Below are 22,786 nucleotides of genomic sequence, written 5' to 3'. Positions count from 1 at the left end.
CGCTGGCCGGCCAGCCCGGGCCGGCCTGCGATCTGCATGCGCGGGGCGATTTATGGGGCGGCTCGTGTCGCCGGCGCCCGACGCCGGGAGACGGATGTGGCACGCGGCGGCGACCAAGCCAGACACGCCACCGCCGGCCGCTGCGGCCGACGGCTCCGGCCGAGTGAGCGACAGTGACCCCTCCATCACACGGTCGCCGGCCTCGCTGACGTGTTAGAGGACGGAAGGCTTTTCACATGTACGTTGCGGCATATGTGGCAACGTGGGGTCCAGCGCACGTACATCAGCAAACACAGAATCTGGGTAGCGTCACACCGCCGTCCATTGACAGTGGCCACCGTGTCGTGACTGTCGGAACGGCGCGGCTGAGAAGCTCGCCAGGGAGGGCTGTCACGTGACCGGCGCGGGTGAGAAGCTCGCCGGGGAGGGCTGTCGCACCACCGGCGCGGGTGACGAGCTCGCCGGGGAGGGCTGTCGCACCACCGGCGCGGGTGACGAGCTCGCAGGGGGAGGAGTGTCGCGCCACCGGTGCGGGTGGGGAGAGGAGCTCGCCAGGGAGGGCTGTCACGTCACCGGCATAGGTGAAAAGCTCGCCAGGGAGGGCTGTCGTGCCAGTGGCGCGGGTGAGGAGCTCGCAGGGGCAGGGGTGTCGCGCCACCAGTGCGGGTGGGGAGAGAGCTCGCCGGGGAAGGGCTGTCGCGCCACCGGTGCGGGTGGGGAGAGGAGCTCGCCGGTTGGGGGGGGGGGGGGGGGGCACCGCGTCACTGGCGCGCGACGGCTCACCGGTCCGGAGGCAGCGTCACAACTCACGTACCTGAGATTTGTGGACGGAGAACGCCCAGGCGAGACGCAGCGGCAGCTGGCGTCGGCTCAGCGGGCTGGCGCCGCTCGATCGGGCCGTCCACCGCTCGGCGGGCAGCACACGCCGCACTCCGCACGCGAATTGCACCTCCGGCAGCTCTGTGGCGCACACGCACACACGGACGCTGTGATCAGCGTGCCACGCACTGGCCGTAGGACGGGGTTCAGATCACTACCAGAGAGTAGACGGACATTTGGCACAATAACGTATCTGGTCCCTGCTAGCCCCGCCGGGCCCAGAGCCACGGTTGCGGTGCAGTGGCCGCCAAGGTCGAGACTTGTGCGTGATTCGGAGTGGCGCCGCAGCCGGGGACCGAGCCAGGTGTGGTCGGCTCTAGCTGGAGTACATAAATTGTTTAACATTTCGGTGTGACGGGCCAGAAATGAGACGTCTTGGGTGGATTCATGAGTTGACACAAATAATCACCTGACTATCGGCGTATGCACTCATAAAGTCAGCTTGCACGTATAGTGAGTGAACAACTATACGAAGTAAGGTTCCATTAGGAGAGCACGTACACTCCTACATTCCCATGTAGCTCACATAAAGGGCTATGTTCGAACCTGTCGTCACCGGAATCGATCCCGCTTTAATCATCTTTATTGGTTCAGATTCTTCAGTGTCTAAATCCACCTCAACTCAGTTTGTTTTATTTCGTGATCGGCATTATGTCACACGCTTGCTGCAGCAGGGTGCGTCATCTACACTGGTCATTTGCGGCCGGCTCTGTTCTCGTCCAGCCGGCCGTCGAGCACCCGCGCGGCATTGAGCGCCACGCACCGCGCGAACTGCGTCCCCAGCCGCATTGCGGTACACATGAGCAAACAGGCGCGTAGGCCTGTCGTGCCTCTGACCCGGCGTGAAACTCGGGTCTCAAGTGGGACACAACTGCGACACGGGGTCGTAAGCGCGCATGTCGGCGTTACTTGATTCGGCTGAGGCCAAACTGAGTGCAGTACCGCTGCGTGCGGGCAAACTTTTGTCATTATTAGGCCTGCAGAGCAACACTTCGGACGCTGGAACTTATTAGCGGGAATGTTCATTACACGGATAGAAACGTTGTCAAAAAGTTGTAGTGAACGACGTTGGACCACACCTAGAGGAATGTGTACAGGCTTGATCCCCATGCCTCCAAAAAAATATAGACTGGAAAGAGTACAACGAAGGACAGATGATAAATGGCATTGGCGAATTAAAATGTAAGGATATGCTTCGGGCCTTGGATTTTGTACTTACTGAACTTTGTAGACTTCGGGGAGGTACAAGACTTAGACATTGACTTCTGACAGGGGTAACAAGATGATTAAAGGGATAGACAAGGTAGATCTACATGGAGCACTGAAAATTAGGATAAGTAGAGGAAACCAGTTTCATTTAGCAAAACGTGGGAGCAGAACTATGAAGACAGATATCATTTAGTCAAAGGGTAGTGAGCCACTGGAATGAGTTGACATACTAAGTTAAAGGAAGTTGCTCTCTAGCATCATTCAAAAGCCGTTTGGACGAGTTCTATCGGTCAAAAGATCTCATTTACAGCTAAATTCATGCAGGTCAGGTGATACGATTAGTTTCGAAGATGTGTGCGGAACCTGAGGTAGGCCAGTCCCGATGGGCCCTTGTGGCTCTCTGTTGGCTACATGTCTTCCCGTTTATGTCAGAGCTATGCGGCGGAGCGTCGAGCGTCCGCCGCCCCTCGCCCCTGGCACCAGCGCCGCCGCAGCTGAGCGGAGACGCAAAGCCAAATGACCCCCACCGTTGCCTCCGAAGCGCACATTTCACTTAAAGCCACGCCGAGCTGGAGTCCGACAACACACAGAGTACCTGACCACCGTGTGAAACGGCTGCAGCTCCTAGAGCTCTGACATTACCAAAGGCGCCAGGGCATGCCTCCGTCTGCAGGCAGTCCGACAGCTCCGTGTTGGACGAGGCTCACCGGAGCGGTGCTCGTTTGTCTGTGTTTGAGGCCGCGCTGAGTTCCGCGCCGCCGGTGATTGGGGCAAATTCGCCCGCCGAGTGCACACCAATATGAGCTGCGTCAATCCCAAGCCCAGCGTGTGTCAAGATGAAAGACTGACGGATGATGTTGGGGCGCTTCGGATTCTATCACGCTGGTTTGTATTAGGACCCATTCGGTCAGTGATCATTCCATATCTATCTATCTATCTATCTATCTATCTATCTATCTATCTATCTATCTATCTATCTATCTATCTGTATATCTATATATCTATATATATATATATATATATATACATATATATATATATATATATATATATATATACGACAAGGAGACACGGCGACAAGGAGAGGCGAACTGTGGGGCAGGACTGCGGTCATCGTGGGAGACTGCGAAAAAGCCTTTGCCCAGACAAGATTATTTCTTTGAGGCTTGTGCGAGCGCTGGGGCGGGGCTCCCGCCAGGACTCGGGCCCCGCGAGGGACGAGCGCTGGGTTTGGACCTCGCCAGGACGAACGCTCGGATCGGGCCCCCGCGCAGGACGAGCGCTAGGGCAGGGCCCCTACCAGGACGAGCGCTGGGGCCGTCCCCCCCCCCCCCTGCCCCAGGAAGGCCGCGGAGGCAGGTCATAGCTGGCAGCTATGTAAGAGGCGAGGCAGACCGTTGCGGGCATTTAGGATGAAGAGGCGAATGAGGAAACCAGGACAGATCAGGGAGTTCCGGAGCCGAAGTTCCGCTACTATACCGATGCGACTTTACTCCGCCCTCAATATTTGTCACGTCAGCATTGCTTGTATGCGATCACGCCTCCCAAACCAGGCGTGGAAATACGTCCCCAGGGAAACACCTAATAACTACCCCTAGCAGGCTCCTGGTAGCAGCGAGATGACGCCGCTCCTCGTCGCACGAGAGTATCGTGTCCGGATCCCGGTCAGGGAGCGTCAGGCCAGCCCTTTACCATTCCTAGCCACAGCACGCAGCAGACTGGAACGGCGTGACGCAACACGGCTTGCATAGCTTGTTTCGCATAGCTTGCACGCACCTTTGCGCACCACGTTTCTTAGCATGCACTTGCCTTGCAGGTCACAGTTCTACGACAAAGTTACCGGCCGGACGGGCATGACAATTTTGAACATTGAGACTCTTCGACCAACATCACCTCGGCCCCAGTGCATAACACAGAAGCGGAGCAGCCGCCGAGCCCAAGTATCTTGCGTGGAACCCATCCGTTATTGAGCTATGAGCCAATGACGTGCGTGCGTGCGTGCATAGAACGTCCCCACCGCCTTCTTCATTTGTGGGCGACTTCACCACGTGGCATCCAGGATTGTCTTCTGCATATGCACACAAGCCAGTGAGGTTGCAAGTCAACTATAGAATCGCGAGGATCCACCACGTCGACACATGCCTCAGCACCGGGAGGAGACCTCACAGGCAGCGCCGGACGGCATCAGGAGGGGAGCCCACAGGCAGCGCCGGACGGCATCGGGAGGGGACTCCACTGGCGGCGCCGGGCGTCATCGGGAGGGGAGCCCACAGGCGGCGCCGGGCGTCATCGGGAGACCCCACTGGCGGCGCCGGACGTCATCGGGAGACCCCACTGGCGGCGCCGGGCCGGACGCAGCCCAGCCGCAGCTTGGTTGTGCCCGGTCACCAATGGCCAGGTGTCCGGGCCGCCTCCGCTGGCGGGGCCCCGGTGGCAAGTCGACGTAAAGCCAGCGACCGGCGGCCGAATGTTACGGTGTGGATTGCAGACCCAGGAGCAAGTCTACCCTCAGCTGGCCGAGGCCGTGAAGGGCTGGTGGGATAGCCGTTCGCGCGAACAAATTACGCCGCGTTACCGACATTAACAAGAAGGTACCGTCGCGCCAATTTCAAACCATTTCAAAATCGAACTATGGTGCAATTCTCAGGTGGCAACTGGTTGAGAATCAAAAAGGCTAGCGTCGCATACGCAACCGAATCACTGCGACAGCATTTACATGTATGTCGAAGGCATGGTCTATTAACAGTCGCAACACTCGCGCAATGGATTTCTGGGCTACCGTGTAGCTTAGACGAAACGAGATCGCCTGCGAGATCCTCACCATAAAAAGCCGCCGCAGAGTTACGACGCCCGTTTTTCCCGCCTCCTTGCCCAATCAATCGCGTTTTTCACGTATTGCCCCCACGAGGGCGAAGCATCGTTTCAACAAGTAACATCCACTTATGAATTTTAATTTAGATTTCCCTTCACCAGGCATACTAATCGGAGCCTCCTTTCATTGCTCACAAAACCACGGCGAAGAGTTCCATTTCCCATCTGATTGAGAGGCTCATGCCTTTCAAACACAGCTGGCTCACTAGAATATGCATGATGTCATGGCATGTATCCACCGCTGACGCAAGACCGGCCCTCACGTCCAATGCCCCCCTGGTTCCGCTCGCCGGAACACGGAAGTCCGCCGCGTGGCACTACAATGGCATGAGGTTGTGAGCTCCGACTACGCCCCGACAGACCCGTGGCTACTGGGGTGTCCCGATCACGCCTCGACAGACCCGTGGCTACTGGGGTGTCCCGATCACGCCTCGACAGACCCGTGGCTACTGGGGTGTCCCGATCACGCCACGACAGACCCGTGGCTACTGGGGTGTCCCGATCACGCCTCGACAGACCCGTGGCTACTGGGGTGTCCCGATCACGCCCCGACAGACCCGTGGCTACTGGGGTGTCCCGATCACGCCTCGACAGACCTGTGGCTACTGGGGTGTACCGATCACGCCCCGACAGACCCGTGGCTACTGGGGTGTCCCGATCACGCCTCGACAGACCCGTGGCTACTGGGGTGTCCCGATCACGCCTCGACAGACCCGTGGCTACTGGGGTGTCCCGATCACGCCTCGACAGACCTGTGGCTACTGGGGTGTACCGATCACGCCTCGACAGACCCGTGGCTACTGGGGTGTCCCGATCACGCCTCGACAGACCCGTGGCTACTGGGGTGTCCCGATCACGCCTCGACAGACCCGTGGCTACTGGGGTGTCCCGGTCACGCCTCGACAGACCCGTGGCTACTGGGGTGTCCCGATCACGCCTCGACAGACCTGTGGCTACTGGGGTGTCCCGATCACGCCACGACAGACCCGTGGCTACTGGGGTGTCCCGATCACGCCTCGACAGACCCGTGGCTACTGGGGTGTCCCGATCACGTCTCGACAGACCCGTGGCTACTGGGGTGTACCGATCACGCCTCGACAGACCCGTGGCTACTGGGGTGTCCCGATCGCGCCACGACAGACCCGTGGCTACTGGGGTGTCCCGATCACGCCCCGACAGACCCGTGGCTACTGGGGTGTCCCGATCACGCCCCGACAGACCCGTGGCTACTGGGGTGTCCCGGTCACGCCTCGACAGACCCGTGGCTACTGGGGTGTCCCGGTCACGCCTCGACAGACCCGTGGCTACTGGGGTGTCCCGATCACGCCTCGACAGACCTGTGGCTACTGGGGTGTACCGATCGCGCTCTGGCAGACCTCTGGCTGCTGAGATGTCCCGGTCACGCCTCGACAGACCTGTGGCTACTGGGGTGTACCGATCGCGCTCTGGCAGACCTCTGGCTGCTGAGATGTCCCGGTCACGCCTCGACAGACCTGTGGCTACTGGGGTGTACCGATCGCGCTCTGGCAGACCTCTGGCTGCTGAGATGTCCCGGTCACGCCTCGACAGACCTGTGGCTACTGGGGTGTACCGATCGCGCTCTGGCAGACCTCTGGCTGCTGAGATGTCCCCAGCTCAGAATAAGTTCCATCCCGTTACAGCTCAGCAGACAGCCCTGCTGGAACGACGCATGAACGGGTGCCCGGCCTGGCTGCTGGAGTGTCTTAATCTCGGGATAAGTCCCAGCCCGCTACAGCTCAGCAGACGGCCCCGCTTCAACGACATACGAACGGGTGCCCGGCCGGGCTGCTGGGGTGTCCCGACCCCAGGATAAGTCCCAGCCCGCTACAGTTCAGCAGACAGCCCCGCTTCAACGACACACGAACGGGTGCCCGGCCGGGCTGCTGGAGTGTCCCGACCCCAGGATAAGTCCCAGCCCGCTACAGCTCAGTAGACGGCCCTGCTGGGACGACAGATGACCGGGCGCCCGTCACGAATGGCCTGGAGCCGCAGCTCTGGACGGCAAACTATCGCCCTTGTGGCGACGGCAGTCCGTTTTCTGACAGACAGAGACCATGCGTCCTCGCTGTCTGTCAGTCGGAGGCCAATGAAATGCACAGAGCAAGCGAAGACCGGTGTTACGGGATATTAAACGTATCTGCCAGCATTCTCAATGAACTACTTAGCCCGGCCTACTCAAACAGTTTCGGCGATTAAACGTTTACTTCGGGATAACAGTGTAATGAACGAAGGTGCCTTTTCCAACAAATGTGTGCATGCCTCATTTGTCTCTTCGAAATACGAGAGCATACATGAGCCGGTAAACGTCTGAAACAAAAATGCTTAGGACACACTGCTACTTTTTCGAAAATACCATGTATGCAGTGAAGCTGGTCACAAAATCGACTGTCCATAATGCCTCCACCTTACAATAAGTGCTACAATCGTTGATTCGTTGCCAAAGATAGATTATTACATACCTTAAAAGGCTGAAAGCAGTCCGCAGCACGCTAAGTTTCCGCAACTGAGCCATAGACACAGTAGCAAATCTATTTTGACGTTACTCTGTAGTTTAACGATTCTCGGTGAAGTTTAAGTGGAACTAAACCAACTGAGCATGAACAGAGACACCTTGCAATAAATTATGAAATCGGGCTCTTATCGCAGAATACTAAGGTAATGCAAATTTGCATCACTACTGCTGCTAAAACCATTTAATATAACTCGCAAAGAACTTCAGTAAGACCGCACATTTTATGTATAAAAACGCGTATAACGTGGAAGCAAAAAACCAACACATATATCTCAAGCCCACAAACCTCCAGACCAAATGAATGCAGCATGGGGAGAACTGATACGGATCCTCCACACAGATTGACGCAACTTAGCCCTGCCGTCGGGCGGTTCCAATCACATTCCTGGCGCCTCTCCTTCGCCTCCGACAGCGGCGAGACAAAGCCGGCGCCCCGGGCTCGGCGCGCCGACACTGGGGGCGGTGTCGGCACCGGCGCGCCCGCACCAGGGTCCGCTGCCCGCGCCACGGACCTCGCCTACGGTCAGAGGACAGACGCCATGCAGACCGGTGAGGCGCCAATGTGGCGGCGCTGACCTGGGGATGGTACCGGTGGAGCGGCACAGCGCGCTGGCCTGGAGATGGCACCAGTGGAGCGGCACAGCGCGCTGGCCGGGGATGGCACCGGTGGAGTGGCACAGCGCGTTGGCCTGGGGTTGGTACCGGTGGAGCGGCACAGCGCGCTGGCCTGGAGATGGCACCAGTGGAGCGGCACAGCGCGCTGGCCGGGGATGGCACCGGTGGAGTGGCACAGCGCGCTGGCCTGGGAATGGTACCGGTGGAGCGGCACAGCGTGCTGGCCTGGGGATGGCACCAGTGGAGCGATACAGTGTGATGGCCTGGGAATGGTACCGGTGGAGCGGCACAGCGCGCTGGCCTGGGAATGGTACCGGTGGAGCGACACAGCGCGTTGGCCTGGGGTTGGTACCGGTGGAGCGACACAGCGTGCTGGCCTGGGGATGGCACCAGTGGAGCGACACAGTGCGCTGGCCTGGGAATGGCACCGGTGGAGCGGCACAGCGTGCTGGCCTGGGGATGGCACCAGTGGAGCGGCACAGCGCGCTGGCCTGGGGATGACACCAATGGATCGGCACAGCGCGACCACCCAACCCTGAGGCCACCAGCTATCCGCCAATACGCTTTCGCACAGCGACTTTGAACGCTACAGGCGCTTGAAGCGCTTCGCCCGGCCGTGGTCGCTGAGTGGCGACACCGGTCTGGCGCTTTATCATACAAACTGACGTTTTATCCCGTTACAGCCCCGCATCTCCTGATGTTCTAAAGTCTTGGCTAGGTTCTCTTTAACATCCACCACCTGCCACCGTGAGTCCATTCAATCACAAACACGCCCACATTTAGACATGCTCAAACTTGTCCATACACAGACAAGCAGACAGACATACACACACGCGCGCGTGACATAGTTCCGTAAAAATAATAATATGAGAAAGTCTGAGAACTCATGTGGTGTCACATACCGCCGTGGGCATCCAGCACATGAGAGCTGGCGTAATTTGTCGTGTGCTGAGGTGTCTTGGGTGACCAACGGCCTACGTAAAATGCACGTGCCGGTATTTTGTGCTTATATCATCTTTAAGGTGGAAAAAAACAGTCTGCCCTTTCCAGTCGTCAATATCAGATTAAGAACGAGTGAGAATTACTTAGCACCAGAGCGCACACGTCTTTCTCCTTCCCAAGGGTGGAATGAATTCAATGCCGCATGGTTATCAGCCAGAAGACGACTCGGTGTGCCAGCCGGCAGCCGTTGCTGTCCGACACGCAGGTCCTAAAGGGGTATCCGGAGCGAAAGAACACAACAGGCTTCCACGATTTGTTCGAAGCCTTTTGGGGTTACAGGTTATCACCAATCTTCATTCTATAGATCATTTGCTGATCGCATAATGCAATGGGCCGTACTATTTCACTGTAGTCGTTAGTTCGTGAGGGCGCATGATGGACAACTCACGGGGGTGCCGTGCCATCGGAAGCCAGCCGACTCTTACGTGGCATATCATTGCTGAACAATGAATGATGAACTAATGGACTAGCAAATGAGCCATCACTGCAACGCGTTCACAATGAACACAAGGCGCACTCAGCGTCCCGGGCATAGATACACACAAGCAGCGAAGAAATATCCGCATCAGGCAATTTACTCAAGAAACTGTCGAGCTGACGGACCCATGCGGGATGGACAACACGGTCGACATCGCCAAGCAGCGTTAGGACGGCAGCATCCGCATCACCCATCCGAAGGCCCCGCTGACGCTGTGGTCTGGCCTGTCACGGGCGCGAGCTAACACGACAGACGAACCCCGGCGAGCCGTCTCTTGGTCTGACTGTCGCTGGGTCGGCTCTGACCTGGCCGTCGTCGAACTGTCCCTGACCTTGACCGGACCCGGCTCTACTGCCTCTGACCCGACCCCTGTAAACCGCCGCCGACTCTGGCCTGACCCTGACAAGCCATCGCTGGCCCGAGCCCGCTGAGCGCTGCACCCCAGCCCTGCACCCACCCGTCTGTCCGCCGAAGGGCGAGCGCTCCACCCCAGCCCTGCACTCACCCGTCTGTCCACCGAAGGGTGAGCGCTGCACCCCAGCCCTGCACTCACCCGTCTGTCCACCGAAGGGTGAGCGCTGCACCCCAGCCCTGCACCCACCCGTCTGTCCGCCGAAGGGCGAGCGCTCCACCCCAGCCCTGCACTCACCCGTCTGTCCGCCGAAGGGCGAGCGCTCCACCCCAGCCCTGCACTCACCCGTCTGTCCGCCGAAGGGCACGCCGCCGCGAAAGCCGACCACCACGCCTCGGGCGCCGTTGACGAGCCCGGCGCGCACGTCCAGGTTCTTGGTAAGCATCACCTGGGCGCCGGGCCGCAGTCGCAGACGTGCCGGCACCGGCGTCAGCGTGTCCAGCAGCGAGGCCGGCGCGCCGGCGGAGTCCTCGGCGCAGTACTCCCGCAGCCGGCCTGGCGGCGGGGCGGTGCGGTCAGCTCGCGCCGGCCCCAGCGCTGTCTGTGCTGAGGTCAGACCGCGACTCCATCACCATCAGCCGGCTCCGACAGCTGCCATCATTGGGGCTTTACGCCGCACCCATATGGCGTCGCCTGCCTTTCGCAGGAAGGAAGGGTTGATAATCATGTTTTTCCTGCGCCCAAAAGTGCATTATCTGAAGCCCATTCTTTTTTCTCTGGTTGTGTTCTATTGGCCATTGATCGTCAGGAGCCGACTCTTCTTTATCTCTTAGATCTTTAAAAACGCCTTGATGTCACCAGCCGCCGTAAGCTTGACTCAAAATGTTAAACTAATCGTATCGATACAACCTGGCTCGAACGACCACACTCAAGCATACCTAACGCCTCTGTCTCTGTCTCTGTCTCTGTCTGTCTCTGTCTCTGTCTCTGTCTCTGTCTCTGTCTCTGTCTCTGTCTCTGTCTCTGTGTCTGTCTCTGTCTCTGTCTCTGTCTCTGTCTCTGTCTCTGTCTCTGTCTCTGTCTCTGTCTCTGTCTCTGTCTCTGTCTCTGTCTCTGTCTCTGTCTCTGTCTCTGTCTCTGTCTCTGTCTCTGTCTCTGTCTCTGTCTCTGTCTCTGTCTCTGTCTCTGTCTCTGTCTCTGTCTCTGTCTCTGTCTCTGTCTCTGTCTCTGTCTCTGTCTCTGTCTCTGTCTCTGTCTCTGTCTCTGTCTCTGTCTCTGTCTCTGTCTCTGTCTCTGTCTCTGTCTCTGTCTCTGTCTATCTCTCTGTCTCTGTCTCTGTCTCTGTCTCTCTCTCTCTCTCTCTCTCTCTCTCTCTCTCTCTCTCTCTCTCTCTCTCTCTCTCTCTCTCTCTCTCTCTCTCTCTCTCTCTCTCTCTCTGCCTTTGCTCCTGAAGAGTATCGTAACCAACACCTCTCAGCACATTTGCATGGTGAAACTGGAGTTAGTGTTCCTGGGTTGATGTTCGTTTAAGATGCTGTTAACAGCCATATTTTGGCATTCAGTAAACACGCTCCTTTTCAGAGTTCGTATCCTGTAAGAGCGGCGTAGCTGGACCCTGTTTCTGTTTAAGATGGTGATTATGGTACCTGATATGTTTATGATGATTTCTGACGTGTCTGGTTTCGATTTGGGGACTTAAAGATAGCATCGGTAAAATTTAATAACCCAATTTTGGCTCACACTAAACCAGCCAGAATAAAGGCAAACTTATTGATTTTTGCGATGGCAAATATGTGTGGGCCACACAAAAAGAGACCTTGAGTAAGAGTACGTCTTCAATAAGAGTTTTACGTGGAGCTTCCACCCCCCCCCCCCCCCCCTCTTCCGCCAACAGCATATCTGCATCCTCGATACGTTACCGGTTTGACTCACGCCAGCGAATTGTAAGAACACTGACTCGACCCTGCCTCACGCGAGAGGTGAGGTCGGCAGCCGCCACCGACAGCACGACTGTTACACTACACACGTGCGTTGATCCGTGACAGGAGCGCTGCACCAGCTGAGCTCGTCTGACCACTGACCGGTGAGGGCGTTCAGCTGGTGGGCGTTGATCTGGTCCACGTCGGCCCGGTGCGTGCAGAGCCGGGTGGCCGCGATCCCCTCCGGCAGATTCATGGTGTTCTTGGCCGTGGCCGAGAGGCGCCGGGCGTCCTCCTCGCTGCACCTGCCGGCAAAGGGAACAGGTCACGCCAGGTCATGTCCTCGCTAGGCCTGTTGGGACCGAGGAAGTCGTCGGTGCGGGGGAGCACTCAGGTCACGCCAGGTCATGTCCTCACTACACCTGTCGGGACCGGGGAGGTCGCGCCGGCGCGGAGTACGCAGGTCACGTCAGGTCATGTCCTCACTACACCTGGCGGGACCGGGGAGGCCACGTCGGCTCGGGGAGCACTTGGTCGCATAACGCCAGAAATCCCAGCCTAGGTGAAAAAAGCAACGATGTTCCTAAAACTAACGCCACAGTAGGTAGTCCGACCATTGTACTCCGTAACTGATTCTCGGCTGGGTATCAAATGAAGCACTGCAAAGACAGCGCTGGGCCCAATCTCGGACGGTTGTCTCCTTCCCTCCTCCCCCCCCCCCCCCCCCCTCCCAAGAGCGCTTCCCTCCTGACACACATCCGTAACAGAGTCCGGACACTCCAGGCCCAGCTATCGCGTCCAAGGCCCTGACACGACAGCGGCATGCCGCGTCCGACCAATGCGATAATTCTCCTGCACGAGTGGCATCACAAACTTCGGCACCGCTGCGAACTTTGTTAATGAGCCTCGACAGGCCGGCAACTTTGTCTTGGGCTAAACAGGCAAACGCATTTACGAGCAATCATTGGCCACAGAGTACCTCACAGGCCTGGAACACAGCGCCGCCAATGCCGGGATGCGTCAACCGAGCGCACCAGCTGTTGTCCGCTGGCGGGAGCGGCGTCCCATTCCACAACAAGGCCACCGCAGACGGCGCGGTCCCCCAGGGCTGCGGGGCGGCCAGGGTTGCTTACCGGCCGACGCGGACGTTTCGCAGGATGCGGATGAACTCGGGGTCGTCCTGCCGGTGGATCTCGCGCAGCTCCATCGTCACATCCACGCACCGGCTCCACGCCTCCGACTCGAAACAGAACCGACCGCCGCCGCCGCCGCCGCCGCCGCCACCGCCGCCACCTGACGCAGAGCCGGGCAATCAGCCACTTTATCGGACACACTGTCGAAGCTCATTTTGAGCTGTATCCAAGGCAGCACCTCGTGACGTATTGGAGGTTGGCTGCTGTCACAACAAGCAATACAAAAACTCAATGCCCAAAAATCACGAGCTTAACGCCCTTGATGCTGATATCAAGTCTTACATCGTTTGAAGATCTCGGTGGTCATTGTTCACAGCCAATTGGACGATACCCTTGACATGAGACACTGGTCTACGACGGAAGTGGTAACTCAACGTCCGCCGCTACATGGACACATGACAACCACAAGCCCACTCAAGCACAGAACGCGATGGAAGTGCGGAAATGCGATCGAAATGGTGTACAAACTTCATCGAGTTGCCATACAGCTTGAACGTGTGTCAATGTCGCTGACTGGGGTGAAATAAAGACTCACAGCACGTTGATCCGACCACTTCTCGCACACTGCCCTACGAGGGAAGCTTCAGAGGCTCCCGAAAGTTTTCCCACAAAAATGTCCCAACGGTTTTGAGCACAGTGCTAAAATTTTGGGGTAGCTTCGTTTGCATCATTTATGTACGTCCGAAGTGCAGTTCTTTTGCTTTTGTGGCTTTGGCAAGGTCAGGTTATCCAAAGTTACCTAAGTTCAAATTTTGACCTTCGTGACAAGATTTTATTTATTTGCGGTCATACCATTTAAAACATAAAGTACATATATTACAGACTTGGAAACAATTTCTAACGCCGTTTTTCCCCATTGACATCACTTGTGACGTTCTTGAAATGGTTCTACAGGTCACTGCAATAACAGGCTTGGTGCGTTTGACCAAAAATGATACATCGCAGGTGATGGGTGTCAATTTTCACTAGTTTCCATCTATTAGTTTTCCAATAGCGATCCAATGCCGTCTTCAGTGTGATCGCAGTCGTCGTGGCATGTTAGTTCGTGAAAAAGCAGGGGGGGGGGGCTGTATAATGCACCAATTTGAACATTGTGGACTGATCTAAGCTATCAACGGTCACTTCAATCGCGCGCATCTGATGTAGTTTTCAAAGACGCTTTCCCACGGCTCTTAACTTGCGTAGTTTTTGGATCTTAGCGGGGTAGGGGGGGGGGGGGGGGGCTTTGCGCCCTCTCCGCGTGGGGCTAAGGTGAAGACTCCGTAAAGCGACGGTTAAAATACCATCTATCGGGCTCACTAGGCGGACATAAGGCTGACTTCAATCGGGCCATGAGCGCGGCCATTTGGAGGATGGTTGTGAAGTTGTTGACCCATGCGTCTTCTGATTCTGCAGGTGACTGTGGAGGTCACCGATGGTAGCAATTGACAGCTACATGTCCCTACATCCCTCTGTCGTGTCAGTGCAAGCTGTGAACTTTGGATGAGCAAAGCATCTGTAACCTATGCCGCTTTCCATACACTAGTAAGGCCATTTGGAATCGTGAGCACAACTTTTGAAATTGTTGTATACAAATACTTTCTTATAGACATGACATTCAAACATCAGGCCAACAAAGAGTCACAGCGGCCCACCGAGGTTGGGCTACCCTAGGTTCCCCCCATCCTTGAATTAATCTTACCGCCTGACCTGCCTGAATTTAGCTATAAATGGGATCCTTAGTGATAAAAAACTTGTCCAGACGATTCCTAATGTTGCTACAGAGGAACTTCCTGCAACTATGTTTGGCAGTCTATTCCAATGATTCTCTACTCTTTGATTAAATGGCATCTGCCTGTTCACAGTTATACACCTACCTTTTGATACTTGAAACTGGTTTCCTCCAAGTCTCAGCCTAATTTTCATTGCTCCTTGTAGTTCTACCTTGTCTAACACCGTCATAATCTTGAATAGCTCTATCAGATTTTCTCTAAGTCTTCGATATTTCAATGAAAACAAATCCAAGGTCCTTCGCCTATCCTTATATTCTAAGCTGCCAACCCCATTCATCATTCTCGTGGCTTTTCGCTGTACTCGTTCCAGCCTATCTATATCTTTTTCGATGTAGGGGGGACCAAGCCGGTGCGCAATGCTCTAGATGTGGTTTGACATAAGCAAGTACACCTTTTTGACAATATTCCTACTCTTGTAATGCACATTCCTGTTAATAAGTCCCAGCATCCAAAGTGTCTGGCTCCTACCAGCCCCACATCGCTTTTCAGCCTTTAAATCTCTGGAGATTATGACCCCTAAGTCCTTGTCGTCCTCGACCTGGTCCGACTCTCGGCCTCCCACTTCATAGTTAATGCCCTCACTGCCGGAACTACCCATATGCCCCACCTTCAACTCATCATAAGTAAATGACATCTGCCACAGAGAAGCCCAAATCACGGGCTACTCTTAGTCAAGTTTCACCTGGTCTGCATTTTTCAACACCCCTATTAATTTAATGTCGTCAACAAATTTAAGCACCTAACTTTCTAGTCCTTTCTCAACATGATTCACACAAAAAATAAAGAGCAAAGGACCCAACAATTCTTCAACGTTTCTTCTTTCAACAAATATTTGGCCGCGCGGGAGCGCAACAGAACACCACGCACGGTGCCAGGGGAGCTGCGCTAGACAGCGGCGGCCTCCGAACACCGGTCTGCGCACCATACTGACCCGCCGTTCCCTTGGGCAGCACGGGCGGCAGCTGCAGGAAGTCGCCGCACAGCACCAACTGAATGCCACCGAACGGGCTGTCGTTGCCCCGCACCTGCCGCGCCACCGACTCCAGCTTCTGCGGGCCGCCGGCAGCCACGTCAGAGGGCTCGGAGAGCAGCGCCAGTGGGGAGTTGGCGGGAGGTGAGCACGGACAACGGTGTGAGGGGCGCACAGTGGAATGCAAGAGGGACAGACGTCGCAGCGTGGGTTCTGCATGGTGGGATGTGAGGGAGTTAAGCCTTGGGGAGCATGGCAAACGGTCATGACTAGCTCAAACATAATCGAACATTCCAAGGGCAAGCAAAATAGGCACCAGCAGGCCAGATCCCACACCCCTTGGACATGATCTCACCGAAACACCCTTCCGTCCGCGATCCATCCCCACCCACAGACCGACCCTCCACCCGCGATCCATCCCCGCCCACAGACCGACCCCCCCGCTCCTGATCCCTCCCCGCCCACAGACCGACGCTCCGCTCGTGATCCATCCCAGCCCGCAGACCGACCCTCTGCCCGGGGTCCATCCCCTCCCGCAGACTGACCCTTCACTCGTGATCCATCCCAGCCGGCAGACCGACCCTCTGCCCGTGATCCATCCCCTCCCGCAGACTGACCCTCCGCTCTTGATCCATCCCCGCCCGCGGATCGACCCTCTGCCCGTATCCATCCCCGCCCGCAGACCGACCCTCCGCTCGTGATCCATCCCAGCCCGCAGACCGACGCTCCGCACCGCGCAGCCACACCTGGAAGAAATCGGCGTCGACCATGGAGATCTCGTCGATGACGAGGTGGCGGCAGCGTCGCCACTGCTGCAGCGCGGCCGGCCGCGACGCCAGCTGAACGCACTGCTCGAGCGAGCCGGCGGCGCGGCCCAGGCCGGCGAACGCGTGCAGCGTCACGCCCTGCACCTGACACGCGGCCGCGCCCGTGCTCGCTGTCACCCAGGTGGAGTCGGGCGGCAGTGCGGCGATGATGCGCTGCAGGAGGAACGACTTGCCGGTGCCGGCGCCGCCTGCCGGCCGGGCGGTGGCTGCGTCATCGGAGTAGGGGGCGCCAGCTGACACGCACCGCTGACCCACACGCGTGGGAGCGGGTGGGGCGCGTACGAGCGAGGTGCTGCACATGATGGAGCTGGCGTAGCGTGCGTGATATCCGACGAGGCACGCATAATGCTCAGCGTGACTAAAGCGGACACCTCGCACACAAGGATGATAACAGCAGGGCAAGATCTGCCGCAATTCCACAATCCCGCTCTGCATTAAACCCCATCCTGTAAACATAAGTCAGAAACCCAGCCTAGGCCCATCGTCGGACTACAGCATAGCGCTGTCACATATGCATGCACATAGGGCTCACTGCGATGGTCGAGTCCATCCAAAAGAGGATGCGGGGTGACAGACTGAACCAACCTGTGAAGAAGATGTTGCGGTTGCTCGTGGCCACCTCCAGGACAGATCGTTGTTCCTTCGTCATAGGGAGAGGGTTTAGGTACTGGCTCATTGTCATCTCCTTTGATGGTCTCTTCGCCTGAAAGCATTGTACAATATCATAAAGGTTCAATTTGATCATACGCAGAATTAAATTTGTAACGATCGATTTTGCGCTAGTGATGTGAATACGACGGGAAAGTGTTTCCAATCCTGCACAAGGGGGTGTAAATAATAAAACCAATGTATCAATTCCGATCACTGGACTGTTTGCTCGCCGTTGATGGCATTACTTTGTTGACCATAAGGCTACGTTTCCACCGTCTATCGGAACATGCTACAGCCCCTCCTCCTCCCCACATCACCGGTTGGATCAGCCAGGGCCTCCTGAGCGCGTCCCTCGACGGCCATCACACCCTCCGCACCTGACTCTGGGGGCCGGCGGACGGTCGCTTCGCGGACCGCGCTGGCGGCGGCACGTTGGGGTCACGGGCAGCCAGCGGTGCCTGCTGCGCGCTCTGCGGCGCGCTCGTCTGTGGCGCGCCGGTCAGCTGCGCCAGCTGCGCGGCCGTCAGCGGGCTGATCTCGTCCAGGCGGCGCGCGGCGACGTCCGACGGGCGGGGCCGCACCGGCCGCGCCACCTGCAGCGCCAGCTTGGCCGACAGCACGCGCAGGAAGGCGAGCAGCTGGGCGGGCGGCGCGTTCGAGACGAGCAGGCGCACGTGCTGACCGCGCACTACCACAGTGGCCTTGCCCTCGCGCAGGAAGCGCCGGTGCAGGCTGACGTCACGCAGGAGCACCTTGACCTGCGGTCGCGCCGGCGAGTCGAGCAGCAGGGCCAGCTCGCGCCGCTCCGTGCGGCAGAGCGAGAGGCTGGCCGAGGGGTGGCGCGCCGCGCGCAGCACGCTCCCCTCGGCGCCCAGCTGCTCCACCACCACGGTCGCCGACACCACCGGGCACGCCAGCGAGCTCTTCGGAGACTCGTCCGTCGCCGTCATCGCCCTGCCAACGGCGGCCGCCGGCATCAAGGACGGCGATCTTTGACAGATGATTGGGAGGGCTCCTTTTAAATGCAAGTTTCTCATTGGAGAGTACTTTGTTTTGAAAAACAGCAAGCTTTCAGGTTCATTTCTATAACCCATCATGGCCATAGGTGCTCATGGCTTTCAAATAACTCCCAAAGAAGTTAATATTATGTGATGCTTGGTTTTTTCAGTTTGTAATATTTCAGCAAGCTTTTGGAGGCCAAACCAACATTCGGGGGAACCAATATTCAGGGGACTAAGGTCATCACAAGGTAATGTAAATAAACATTCCTTCCCAGGCTCCAAACACCTGCCTATGAACAGCATGATTAGTCATTAAGATTGGCATGACTAGACATATCTTACAAATGCTATTACAAAAACATTTGTTGTGATTAAGGCATGTGGCTAAAATATCAACTCATCTATGACAGATGAATATCTCTCTATTAGACAGATCATCATTGAGATAGATGGTCTATCTCTCCACTCTCCTGGTTATGTTATGAGGAACAAGGCTATTATTGTCATCTCATTTATATTAATAATGCTCCTCAAAAATGCACTTAACAACTCATGTGTTCAAGATGATGACCAGTTGCAAAATTGGACTTAGGGTAGGTTACCTGTCTAAATTTTCTCATGTTCTGAAGCTTACGAGGCCAGTAAGGGAAATGGCGTCCATGAGTTATCATAAGGAGACTAAATACATTGCTCATTGGCAAAGCAAAGCTTGAGCACACACTAGAGATTCATCAAATGAAATGAGGTGGGTAGCCAGTTGCAGGGCTGTGTGTCATGAGGTGCATTTAGACCAACAAAACGTGCTTCCAGAAGTGTATGAGTCCTATCTACAATAAGTCCGTCCCGGTGGCTCAGTTGATTAGAAAGCCTGCCTTCCAATCCACCCACCCCTGGCTGGGTGGATTCGAGTCGCTTTAGGGCGCTCGCTATCTGCCCTTGATAGGTATGGCCTGCGGCCGGTGGCAACCGTCGCGCTAAAGGTCAGTTGACGTCAGAAGGCAGGACGGACAGTGCCGAGCATTGCGGCACGTTAAGCTTTTGCCACTAAATTCTGCCATTGCCTGGGATCGCGCGATCGGATGGTGGGGGTCAGAGCTCACACAACAAGCACTGCTTAGCGTGAGCACTGATCCCAGAAATCCATCCATTCAAAGGGTTTGGATCAAATTTATAAAAAGTGTACTTCTGTGCACCCCAGATTTCAGTCCTGATGCAACTCATAGCCCCTTTCTGATTTAAGTTCTCTTACCAAAACAAATGAGCAAGCTGAGCTTGATGTCTGTGTGCATTCTGAATATATATTTATGCATGTACCCACTTTTGTAGAGCCTTAAGCATATTTGAAGTTCTACTGATGCTGAGGAAGTCCCAAAACTGTGCCCAAAATCTGAGGCAAATAACTGCATCAACATTTTATTGAAGCATGCCTTACTTTGCAAACTGGACTGAGACATTAGCACCTTTTATATTTTCAGCCCACATGAACAACAGCATAACACTTTTGTAAAGATACAATGGTTGAAGAAAATAGTACAAGATGTGTATGAAGTGAACTGTGCAGAGCTGTGTCCTCCATCCAGAAGGTTTTTTTAAGAACTTATCCAGTTCTTTAACTATGCATGCACTGAAATTGCTCGAATACTGTTTTCCAGCATCCTCAAATGCAAATTTACAGCTTATTTGTATGCAATAAAAAACATTACATTAGGTTACATCACTTAAATGATAGGTCACAAGCATTCCCATCCTGTTAACTCACAGAAATTTTCAAACCACCTGGTGGTAACTTTGTGATTGAATAGGCCCTCATGCATGCAGCCAGATCTATGGTACAAAAGAAGCAATGTATTAGGTTCCTGCAGATGGTTGTAAGTGAAATTATATTAAAGGATTCTTCTTAGGTCAGTTTCACAGGGAACAAACATAACCAGCTTTGTGTGAGTCACAGCATATAAAGACATGAGCCCTGAACTTCCCTGCTCCACTAATTTCTCCAATGTCACTTACATTTCACAGGTAGTTAAATTTTACAACACAAAATATGCACATTGCTAGGTTGAGACAACAAGATATGTCCTGCAATGTGACGGGGGCTGGGAACTAGCTGCACAATATATCATTTTGGGATGCAATATTGGGATCAGCACAGAAGCCCAAAAGGGACAGCATGACTCACTGGCCACAGGCTGCATGTGAAACTGAGCACGTTACGAAAAGACCTTTTTGGGGTTATCACGTAATGCGGTCTTTGCTGACCAGCTTACGCAATATCCAGTTTCACGACCCAAAATGACTATGCGACAATTATTGCACAATACTGACAAATGTTCCGAAAGATTATTGCAGCAACTTTGCGTGAAGCTCGTCACTGCATGGATCTTAACGATATTTTTGCAAATCTTCGATAGATTCAATCACTATCAATCCAAAAACAAACAGAGATACGTACTTTGAAATTGTTCGACGACTGGGTGGCTGCCCTTGCGCTGATTTCCTTATTTAAAATGTTTCGGAATCAGAGATACCAAATCCAAGTTTTCCAAGAGTAGAAGAAATATTTCGTGTTGTGAAGGGATTTTGGGTTGGCGCTTGTTCCCTGAGACGGCCGATGAAGTCGTGAGTTCATGTCGCTTGTGTTGGTGGAAATTGCAGCATGTCGGGTAGCGGTGTTATTTTCTATTCAGTGTGAGGGGCCTAGCACCCAGCTTTGAAAGAAAAAGTGGTATACGGGAAGAAACCAGTTTGTTGGCGTATTATCGGGCGGGTTTCGTTAGTGCTCTCTTCTCCTCAGACCCCACAATTCATTTTGCGATTTTACACTCCTGATGATGGATGTGGCATTGACTTCGCATGTCTTCGTTGAAATCACCGCAGCTCTTTCGGGTAAATTTTGATTACAATTTCACAATAAACTGAACAACTGTTGCCATCACCCAAGATCCTTCCGGCTTGACCACAGTGGTTATTACTAACCTCGGACTTCGAAACCCGTTTCGGAAAATGTTAAGTTGTCGTTTCTATTGCAGTCACACCTGGGTGTTGAACAGGGGTGACATCGCATGGTGACCTGAGAACGGAACATTCGCATTCATGCGGATTCCGCTGACGTCTACACACAAAGTAAAGGTAGTAATACTAGCGTTGTAATTCAAGTTCTTATCTGTTCTGGTTAGCAATATCCGTGGGTTCAGTGGCAGTTTCGCAATGTGAGTCGGTGGTGTGGGTTGGGGGGGGGGGGGAGGGGCAGGGATGGGAAGCATCGAACCGTGAAAAACTATGGAACCGAACCCAACAATTTGTCAACAATAAACGGCTTAAGCACCAACTTTAGCCTCTTTTCCCTCAAAGTTGGGGGACTGAGGCCCATCTTGGAGGGGAAGGGCTTAAATTACGGCTGAAAATTCTGTGGGCTTCAGAGATTCAAACCTTTTTGCCCGGGCTCCGCAAAACCTAAGATATGGGGGTCCAAAGTGGTCGGGTCCGGCGGCCCAAGGACCCTTGATAGGGCTTCGCGCAACACAACCAACAAAACAAAAAAGAAGATCTCATCGAATGAGAAAAGCGCAAAAAGAGATGCTGTGCCAAAATACACGTTTCGATAATGACAAATTGCCCCTCTGAATATTCAACAGTCTCCATTTGGAAACCCCGGTACCCGTCGGGTAGCTCAGTGGGCTCTTTCTGACCACCAGGGGCACTGGCAGTTTAAGGGCTTTTATAGCTACCTAGGCCTCTTTAAACCTTCAAAGTCACACCAGGGCACTAAGGTGACTTTTCTTCTTTTTTCTCAGGACTACTCAGGGGCTCTGATCAATCAGGGGTTGCACTGACCGCTCGGGGTCCTGTGCGCCCAGGGGCGTATCAGGCCGGTCCTGGGCCGTTTTGGTTGTTCAGATCCCTCTTGGCCATTAAGGGGTCCCCGGCCGGTGGTATCTCTTTCCTTCTGACTGTTTAGAGCTACACTGGCCGCCTGGGGCCACTTCAGTCACCAATGGGCGCCTCTGATTGCCTAGGGGTCGTTCAGGCCACGCAGGTGCTCGCCCAGCTATGAAGGGTCCACTGGCCGCTCTGCGGCTCGTCTGGTCCCCAGGAGCATTCAGCTGTATCCTCACGACCCTCTGGATACTCGGGGTTTTATCAGTTGCTCAGGGCCCTCTTGGCCGCTCAGAGGGCCCTAGTGGCCAATTGTCATTCCGGCAGGTCGTGTGGCTTAGGGGCGTGGGCAGGGTGGCAAAGGAGAAACGTGTTTCGCTGGGTCTACGGACGGACGGACGGACGGACGGATGGACGGCAGACGGACGGACGGACGCATGGACGGACGTATGGATGGACGGACGGACAGCCTTACCAACGAACGGACCCTTTGCCTCCCGTCAATTGGCATCTGCCAGGCCCAATAACCAGCAGCCTCAGGAACTCAACCCCCCCCCCCCCCCCCCCCGGGTGCTCACCACATGCTGGATGGTGAAGTCTGAACCAATGGAGCACGGCTGTAGGAACAGGCGTAAATCTAG

At 55.3% G+C, this 22,786-nt stretch overlaps 1 protein-coding gene across 1 annotated transcript in view; it reads right to left on the bottom strand.

Annotated features, from left to right (window-relative positions):
• The window catches only part of LOC119100359 (ATP-dependent DNA helicase PIF1), a 23,316-nt gene extending 2,545 nt beyond the window's left edge, over positions 1–20,771 (bottom strand). The window contains exons 1-12 of the mRNA XM_037223461.1: positions 20,722–20,771; positions 17,865–18,225; positions 17,649–17,729; positions 17,206–17,323; positions 16,540–16,808; positions 15,770–15,872; positions 12,992–13,130; positions 12,021–12,163; positions 10,463–10,494; positions 10,307–10,408; positions 2,553–2,561; positions 815–958 (exon numbers count right to left, since the gene is read on the bottom strand). Coding sequence (XP_037079356.1) covers positions 815–958; positions 2,553–2,561; positions 10,307–10,408; positions 10,463–10,494; positions 12,021–12,163; positions 12,992–13,130; positions 15,770–15,872; positions 16,540–16,808; positions 17,206–17,323; positions 17,649–17,729; positions 17,865–18,221 — 1,497 coding nt within the window. The 5' untranslated portion in view covers positions 18,222–18,225; positions 20,722–20,771. The remainder of the gene's footprint in view (positions 1–814; positions 959–2,552; positions 2,562–10,306; positions 10,409–10,462; positions 10,495–12,020; positions 12,164–12,991; positions 13,131–15,769; positions 15,873–16,539; positions 16,809–17,205; positions 17,324–17,648; positions 17,730–17,864; positions 18,226–20,721) is intronic.
• Between the last annotated feature and the right edge of the window lie 2,015 nt (positions 20,772–22,786).

Source organism: Pollicipes pollicipes, unplaced genomic scaffold, assembly GCF_011947565.3.
Source record: "Pollicipes pollicipes isolate AB1234 unplaced genomic scaffold, Ppol_2.1 Scaffold_4881;HRSCAF=5763_pilon_pilon_pilon, whole genome shotgun sequence".
In the NCBI taxonomy this organism is placed as follows: domain Eukaryota; kingdom Metazoa; phylum Arthropoda; class Thecostraca; order Pollicipedomorpha; family Pollicipedidae; genus Pollicipes; species Pollicipes pollicipes.
The sequence above is the reverse complement of the archived record's forward strand: the minus strand, read 5'-3'. Positions and strand labels throughout refer to the sequence as shown.